This window comes from Mesocricetus auratus, unplaced genomic scaffold (genome assembly GCF_017639785.1).
Source record: "Mesocricetus auratus isolate SY011 unplaced genomic scaffold, BCM_Maur_2.0 Super-Scaffold_100676, whole genome shotgun sequence".
NCBI lineage: Eukaryota > Metazoa > Chordata > Mammalia > Rodentia > Cricetidae > Mesocricetus > Mesocricetus auratus.
Window position 1 is genome coordinate 129,619,514 of NW_024429266.1, and position 9,737 is coordinate 129,629,250.

Consider the following 9,737-nt stretch of genomic DNA (forward strand, 5'->3'; position numbering starts at 1 on the left):
GAAGTGAAAGGCTGCACTGCCTCAGCTATTCCTCAAGAGTCACTCACTGGAACTTGTCTCAGATGTCATAGGATTTTTTGCAAAGCTCACAGGAAGTCGTTTGTTATGGCAGAAGAGGCTAAGCTATCATCTCTTCACCCCGTTTTCTTCCACATTTTCTGCAGCCATATGACATAACAATGCGATTTTTTTACCTATACAGAGGACACAGTCATTCCCTGAGAGGAGTCTTGAGTTGAATTACCAGCTTGAACACATATAGAACAGAAGCAAATACTGTGAACATTCCAGAACATTATCTTAACGTATAAAATTAGTTTCCAAGTGACAGTATTTAAAGGACAGAAAAATATTACTGAGTGAGTCTGACGGTAGAAAATATTCCTGGAGTTTTCAGAGAAGCTAGAGCACTGGTGTCAGATAATGGGGAGACTTTCCATCCATAACCATGTGCTGTGTCTTAAAATTTATCAGTGGGTGTTGACGCTCTCAATTTTCTGCATCTATTCACAGAAAATTCTTCTGGCTCCAATGTAGGGAGAGATCTTATCTACTCCTAGTGATGACCAAACCAATGTGGGTGTGTTCACAGGTATGTAAAATGCGGGGGGATAAAAAGAGCTAGGGTGAGGAGACTCTCTTTGGGTTCCAGTTGTGACCTAGAGAGAAGCATGCAGACCTTTGGTTCTCAGATTTCTTGGCTTCTCATGTAAGTGATTTTTCTCTTAATAAAATATCATAGGTCATCCATATTTTGTGTAGTTTAATATTTCTGCATTATTCCTATGTCCACTCTCAGCAATCAAACAATAATGAGCCACACTCTATGCCTTGCAATCCCATGGTATGAACAATTAGAATATAGATTTGTCTGTATTATTTCATAAAGTTTTGGAGGTCTTGTCTTCAACATGTTCTGAAATATATTAATGAAGAATAGGTTTTTCTTGGCAATCCTGACAAAAGCAATCTACAGATTCAATGCAATCCCCACTAAAATACCAGCATAATTCTTCACAGATCTTGAAAGAACAATAATCAATTTTATATAGAAAAACAAAAGACCCAGGATAGGCAAAACAACCTTACTCAACAAAGGAACATCTGGAGGCGTCACCATCCCCAACCTCAAACTCTATTATAGAGCTATAGTCCTGAAAACAATATGGTATTGGTACAAAAACAGACAGGTAGACCAATGACATTGAATTGAAAACCCTGATTTTAACCCACACACATATGAACATCTGATCTTTGACAAAGAAGCTAAAAATATTCAATGGAATAAAGAAAGCATCTTCAACAAATGGTGCTGGAATAACTAGAGGCTGGCATGTAGAAGACATAGACTGATCCATGTTTATCACCATGCATAAAATTTAAGTCCAAGTGGATCAAAGACCTCAACATAATTCCAGCCACACTGAACCTCTTAGAAGAGAAATTGGGTGGTACCCTTGAAGGAACTGGTACAGGAGACAGCTTCCTGAACATAACATCAGCAGTACAGACAGTGAGATCAACAGTTAATAAATGGGACCTCCAGAAACTGAGAAGCTTCTGTAAAGCAAAGGACACAGTCAGCAAGACAAAACGGCAGCCCAAAGAATGCAAAAAAATATTCACTAACCCCACATCTGACAGAGGGCTGATCTACAAAATTTACAAAGAACTCAAGAAGCAAGTCTCCAAATCACCAATGCCCTCAGTGCAGATTCCTTCAATGGAGAGTCTTAGTAGCTTTTCTGAGCTGCTAAGAAAATTCAATTGTTCCTTTTTTATTTCTATCTTTTTTCTAGGCATACTTCCATTCACTCTTTGGCACTTCCCATTTTTCTCTGAAGTTACCTACCTCCTTTGGCAGGGAGATGCTTGCTGATCACTATGGCTAACTGAAAGTTCATGGTTTCTTTCTCCATCTTTACCATCTCTTATTCTGTCAGCTTCTGGGACATTGTTAGCAGTATAAGTTGACTCTTCTTTTTTTTTTCTAAACTTCTAATTGTAAGCAAGCTTCCAATTAAATGCTTTCTTTTATAATAGGAGCCTTGGTGATGGTATTACTTCACAGCACTAAAGACAATTGCCTTCATATTTGTGTATCTTTTATGAAGCTTCTAATGTGTTAGGCCTACATTATGACCCTTAGTTGAAACTATTTCTCCATATAGTTCCTCTCTTTGCCCCCCTCTTCCTTCCCCTTCTCCACTTGATACTCCTGTTCCAGACCCCCCATCTATTCACAGCTATCTATTCTATTTCCTTTTCCTAGGAATATCTATGTGTTGCCCATGATTTTATTACTCTTGTGGTTCTACAGATTGTAGCTTAGTTGTCATTAACTCAACAGATAATATCCACATGTAAGTGAATATATACCTTATTTGTTTTTCTGGGTCTGGATTATATAAATTGTATAAATGTACCTGATTTTATGTATTCGTTTTTTTCTGTTGAGAGATACCTATGTGGTTTCCACTTTCTGACTATAATTAGCTTAGCAGCAATGAACGTGGTTGAGAAAGTTTCTCCGTGGTAGGATGATTCTTAGGTATATGCCCAAGAATGGTATAGATGGATGTTAGATGGATCAAGATCCATTTTCCTGAAGATCAAACTGACTTCCATCATGACTGCACTTTCACTAGCAATGGATAAATGTTCATCTTATTACAAATCCTCACTAGCATGAGCTGTCACTTGTCTTAACTTCTTTTTAAAAATATTCTTTATTTAAAATGATTCTATTGCTTTTATCCACAAGTGAATTTATGCCACTAGATCTAGGCCGTAGGCAATTCTTATTTCCAATTGGGTGGGAAGACCTGCTTAGTCTTAGTAGTGAGCCTCTACTCTTTGTCAAAATCCAGTGGGATTTACCATACTTATCGAATCTGTTCACCTCAAGATGCTTGTGGCCAGCTGCATCTTTCTTGATCAAATGGTAGAAATCCTCATGTGGATCAGGTGCAAGGCCTTTGGAATTTAGTATTTTTAACATTTTCTTACCAGTCACAAAACAGGCCTGTACCATCTTATGTGATTCCCCTGGGATCACATCTATTTGGGTTAGTGAAACTTTTTACAGTGGCCATTTCAGAGTAGCAGCAGATGGCAATTTACTTCAGGGGATCAGTCTACCAGGAAACCAATCCCTGATGGGTGAATGTCAGATAGGCAAGGCACCAGAATGTTTCTTGCTACTGCTGTGTCTTTGCATGTTTTCCACTGCCATTTTCCCCTCTGGTATCTGACATGGTGAGAATGGGCTTAGGGAAATTCCCATTGATCTTAATGTAGTACGGCCATCTCTTGGAAATATCCAGTTCTCCCTGACATTTTTACCTATTGTTTAATATGAAGATGATTTCCTCATAACCTGCACTGCTTAACTGAAACAATGATTGTATGCAATAATCATGTCAGTTTAATAGAATTTTGATGATTGAGGGTTTTTAGTAAATATAATAAGGGATTATGATAGATGTTAGTTTAGTGGAAAAATAGCATAGGTAAGGTTAGGATAAAAAATTTTACACTCTGATAAAACAGAGACTGCATATGATAAAAAATAACACTTAGAAGTGTCACACACCCAGAACACATGAGTTTCTATTGAAGAGCCATATAGACTGTGGCTTAGGTTAATGATTACGAAGAACAATTGAATAACAGTAGCTCAGATAGAACAAATTCTTCTAATCTTAATGTTGGAAGATGTGTTCATAGAGTTCTGGATTGCATCATTACCAAAAATACTTTGAAAATACCATTCGTTTAGATTAAGATATTTTTGTCATATAGCACTAAGTTAAGGTACCCAAGAAAATAATCGAAAGTCAAATAGCTCTGAATTAAAGAAAGCCCAAGAATCAGAACATTGGACTTTTAGGCAAAGGAAAGGAGAAAGTTCACAGAGCATTGGACTTTAGGCAGGAAAAAGGAAAGTTTAGAATTGTGGAGTTGTTTGCACTCCACCAGCCATGAGAACATTTTTATTGCCCTTTGACCTGAATTGTAATTCTTCCTAGTGTATGTTCATGGTTGATGTTCATACTGGAATTGTTAATATTTAACCTTTGCTATGCTATGCAAGTGTTTATGGGTACTAGAGGTCAGAGCTCATTCTAACAAGAATGTGATATGTAGCTTATAAGTCTTTGGGTAAAAGATGTTTGAAAGGCAGTTTCAGACTTTGACATAACAAGAGGTACTCGAGACATTCCTACACCAGTTGCAAAATGCCATTTTAACTTGGTTCATTTGCTCCTTTTCTCAGTAGATCTTTGCAACCATGAGTGCATAGAGGTTGTTTGGCTTTGTGAAGCTTCCTGGTAAGCTCCTGATGAATAACTGGCTTAGAGGCATATGACATTGAACCATGCCCCATCCCCCACTAATGTTTTTTGCTACAGAGGCTGGTTTGTCCAAAGACAGGAAAGCTTTTCTTGCCTCCAGGGGGCCTAAGACAGAACACACATGATGGAATGCATGATTCTATGACAGGTAACCTCTGGTAGGTTGAAGAAGGCTGCCTAAGACAGGCACAGTCATCTGTCCCATTGCAGAAGCCTAGATTTTATTTCTTTAATTTAAGAGGGGAAATTGCTGGTGTTCAAATATGATATTTCTGTTATAGGCCTCAGCTCAATTCCAGGAGCTCGAATCTTCTATTGTCTTTTAGATGTCAACTGGTTACCTCCTGACAGCCTGGCCATAGTGGAGAATGATTTCTAGTTTGTCTAACAACAAACCTAGGCACCATTCCCATCATGGAGTATGTTGGGACGTGCCAGGAGACCAGTAAGACATACCTCAAGACTCCTGAGATGCGCCTTTAGAGAAAGTCTGAGAACTTGTGTACGTGCATTCTAGGACCATCTCCAGGCTTAAAGGAAGTGTTTCCTAGTCAGTCCTATATACATGATGATAGATGTCTTTTGCCAGTATGCCTGCTTTTGGCATGCTATTTAAGAGGACGCTTGAATAAACTGGAGTCTCCAGTATGGACTGAGAGCCTTCCTGAAATGGCAAAAAAACAACCCCAACAACAACAACAAAACCAAACCAAAAAACAAACAAACAAACAAATAAAGAAAAAACCCAAGAAGACAATCAAAAGTTTTAGAAGTGTATGTAGCTAAATGATGGATTAATTAATGTTAGGGAATAAAAACAAAGCAGTCTACTTATTATTAGCTGACATAGCTTCCTTGCTAGGTGTGGGTTTATGATCAAAGATGATGATTAATTCACTGTACTTATTTCTGCCCTTAACTTCCTGACTTCCTGAAATATATAATCACTCATGTATATTGTTGATGCATGAGTATGCATGCTAAAGTTTTAAAGTAGAGCTGACCTCTTCATATATAAAAAGTTAGGTTTGTAATTCTTTAAGATTTCCTCTAAGATTACCTCTTGAGATCAATAATAAAATAATTAATTCTTTCCTTGTAACCACAATATTCAACCTTTTGGCAAAACATCTTGCTTGCTTATATGCTTTTGTGATTTTTAAAATTTTAATTTAAATTAAAAATAATCTTATTTTATATACCAATCCCAGTTCACATTTCCTCCAGTCTTCCCATTTTACCCACCATCCCCCTATTCCACCTCCCATTCATTCCTCAGGGAGGGTGAGGACTCCCATGGGGGATCATCAAAGTCTGTCATATCATTTGGGGCAGAACGTAGGCCCTCCCCTATGTATCTTGACTGAGAGAATATCCCACCATAGGGAATGGGCTCCCAAAGCCCATTCATGCACTAGGGATAAATAATGGTTCCCCTCCCAGAGGCCCCACAGACTTCCCAGGCTTCCTAACTGACACCCATGTTCACGGGTTCTGGTTCAGTCTTATGCTGGCACCTCAGCTGTCTGACTCAGGTCTGTGAGTTCCCACTTGCTCAGGTCAGTTGTTTCTGTGGGTTTCTGCAGCATTTTCTTGGCCCCTTTGCTCATCACTTCTCCCTCTCTACAACTGGATTTCAGGAGTTCATATCAATGCATAGCTGTGGGTCTCTGCTGCTTCCATCAGCTACTGGATCAAGGCTCTAGGATTGCATTTAAGGCAGTCATCAGTCTCCTTACAGATGAAGGGCATTTAAGGTAGCTTTCTACTGTTGCTTAGATTCTTAGTTGCTGTCATCCTTGTGGATTCCTAGACATTTTCCGAGTGCCATGTTTCTCATTAAGCCCATAAATACTGCCCCTATTAAGGTATCTCTGTCCTTGTCCTCCTCTGTTCTTCCCCCAACTCTACATTCCTGATCCCTATTGATATCCCTCCCTCCCCATCTCCTCTCCTCTTTCTCCTACTTCCCTCCATCTCCCCACACTTCTCCCAATTTACTCAGGAGATCTTGTCCCTTTCCCCTTCTCAGGGAGTCCATGTATGTCTCTTTTAGAGCCATTCTTTTTTCCTAGCTTCTCTGGGGTTGTGGAATGCAGGCTGGTTATCCTTTGCTTGCTTTCTGCTTCTCCTCTTTCTTTTATTTTTGAGGCATGATCTTCATAGATAGCACAGGCTAGATTCAGACATCATCCTCATGAATATAAGGAATGTCATGATTACAACCATTCAACATAATAACCGTCTTCTATTTTCACAGATTTTTATTTAATCTTACAGCTAATATTATGTTTTGAGTTTAACAGGTGGCTTTTGACTTCACTTTTACACAATGCAGAAGCTGTTAAGAGTTGACAGTCACAAATTGTTTCAGTATATTTTGTATTTTAAGACAAGCATGAACATTTGGGGCCAGAAAAGGAATGTTATAGCTTGAGTTTATAGTGTTCTATCAAATGTTGTGTTCAAAACCCTATCCCTAGTTGATTGTGCCACTAGTAAGTGAAAGAAACTAAGACATTGCATCTAGTTAATAGTATAAGAAAGCAACTATAGAGTGCCTCTGAAGAATGGGTTATTTTCCTCTATCTAACCTTTGGCCTGTAATCACTCCAGTTACTGCTCAAGAGTGAAAGGTGATAATATCATTTGTAATATTTAGCAGAGCCATGTATTGAGTAGTAATATTTTCTGTAATAGTGTTCTAGTCTGTCATCACTAGTCAATCCTTTGTGATAAGGAAATGTAAGAAGTAGGAGAAAATCATATAAAGGAGTAAATATAGAATATCCAAAATGGAAAAAAAAGTGCAACGGTTTTAATCTGTGAGTATGAAAATACTTTCATCTTCATATGGAGTTAGGACTTTAAGTGACACATATTTTGGATCAAGGTGTTATATGTTCACCTACTCTGTAATCCTTCTATTTGTACCATAGTCAGCATAGTTAAAGCTATAAAATCTTATTTTTAATAGTTAAATGGTCCTCATAACTTATCCTTTTAATTTAAAGAAATTAGTCTTCAAAATTCACAAACACATCCCAAGGAGAAGACACAGTATTGCTTAACCTATCAGAATTATTTGGGTGAGTCCCTTCTCGGTATTTTATTCCCTTACAGAAGGATACTTTTTATATTACACCAATATATCTTTGAAATAAATTATTTATTAGAGAGCTTATACACATTAGCAATGCAATGTATAATTTAAATTTGAAAAAGAAATGTATTCTTTGGAGGCATATGTATATTGATCTTGGGCATCTTGGGCATCTAGGCACCCTGTGTTTGTACCAAGCTGCTGAGATGAGCAAATCTTGCAGCTGTGCCCAGCACTAAATGGTTCCCACTGATTTGCATGCACTCACTGCACAGCCTTGAGAACTTCTTCATATACCAGTCACAACTTGTTCAGTTGTCAGTGCAGTTGGGACTCAGCATGGATATGAGGACTCCTGCTCAGTTCCTAGGGTTTCTTATGCTCTGGATTCCAGGTAAAAAAGGAAATAATAGGAATCTCACTGTTACACTGTGATTATTGCTGATTGGTATTTGGGGGCAGTCCTTTTGTATCATGTTTAACTATATGGGTAATTATTATGTCTCCACTCCTAGGTGCCAGATGTGATATCCACATGACCCAGTCTCCATCCTCCCTCTCTGCATCTCTGGGTGACAGAGTTACCATCACTTGCAAGGCAAGTCAGGATATTAGAGGGTATTTAATCTGGTTTCAGCAGAAACCAGGGATTGCTCCTAAACGCCTGATCTACAGTGCATCCTACTTGGAGAATGGTGTTCCATCCAGGTTCAGTGGCAGTGGGTCTGGCACTGATTATTCTCTCACCATCAGCAGCCTGGAGTCTGAAGATATGGCCATTTATTACTGTCTACAGTATGATGAGTATCCTCCCACAGTGATACCTGTCATAACATAAACCCCTATGGAAGCAGAAGTGAGAGGCTGGGCTGCCCCAGCTGTTAAAGTGTTTCTCAGATGTCACAAGATTTTCAGCAAAGTTCATGGAGAGTCATTTGTTTTGACAAGATAGTCTAAAGAGTCTTCTCTGTACCCCACATATCGTCCTTCTTCACCACATCTGGCTATACAGAGTACCAACACCTTTTCTACTTTTAACAGAGGACACAGTCATTCTCTGTGAGGAGTCTCAGTTGTATCCTGTGGTTGGACTCATACAGAATAGTGGAAACTTCTGTGAACATTCCAGAACACATTACTTAAATTCAGTAAATTAGTTTGTAAGTGCCACTATTTAAAGGGCAGAAAAATATTACTGAGAGAAGCTGACATCTGAAAGGAGGTTTGCATTTCTTACAAAAGCTAGAGCACAAGTGTCAGAGAAAGGGAAGGATGTCTAACCATGATACTATGCTGTGTCTTCAAACTCCAGCAGTGGGTGTTGATGATTTCAACTCTCTCCAGCAATTTAAATAGAATTCTAATGGCTCCTATGTTCTCTTGTCTGTTTACAAAAGGCAAATGATGTTGAGCCACACTCCTATGACTTAATCCTACCTCGTGAACTGAAATATAGATTTGTGTGTGTGATAGGTTGTAAAATCTTGTCTTAAATATGCTTCTAAAAGTGATATTAATGAAGAATTCATTTCCATAACATCGTTTTAGAAGCAACACACAGCCAGGTGGTGGTAGTGCATGCCCTTAATAGCAGCACTTCTCAGGCAGAGGCAGGAAGATCTCTGTGAGTTCCAGGACAGCCAAGGCTACACAGAGAAAGTATGTTTCAAAAACAAAACAACAAGAAAAGAACAACAAGAGAACAATGATCTATCTTCTTTTTATTTTGGAAATCTTATGTGGGTAAGATCTATTTCCTGTCTCTTTATGATGTCCCCTTTATCTACCCACCTATCTATACATCTACAGTGAATACAGATTTAATCACTCTAGTTTTATACAAAAAGAATAATCAAGTCAAAAGATATAATATCACTTTCATATGCTTCAGATTTTCTTAGTTATTCTTTATTACTTTTCTACATAAATTCTAGACTGATTGGGTCAACCTTAGAAACCCCTTTTGGAGTATTAGTTGTGCTACATTGATTTTATATGCTAATGGAGAAAAATATGCATTTAAAAGTGGTTCACTGAGGTGAATAGAACACCCAGTGGTTAAAACCACCTCTTTCACATGAAGATGACCTGTGTTTAGTTCTCAGCACCCACACACTGATCCATAGCTATCTTTGACTTTAGTTGCAGTGGATTTAGTACCCTCTTTTGGCCTCTGGGGGCACCAGATTTGCACACAATGTTCTTACAAACAGACAGGCAAAATAGTCACACATATAAAAGCATTTTTTAAAAGGTGGCTCATATTATGAACACAG

General features: G+C 38.3%; 1 gene segment (V, D, J or C); it reads left to right on the forward strand.

The window, feature by feature from the left end:
- The first annotated feature begins 7,766 nt into the window (after positions 1-7,766).
- Positions 7,767-8,299, forward strand: LOC101829712. The segment is given in 2 exon segments: positions 7,767-7,855; positions 7,977-8,299. Coding segments are annotated over 2 exon segments (378 nt in total).
- The last annotated feature ends 1,438 nt before the right edge of the window (positions 8,300-9,737 follow it).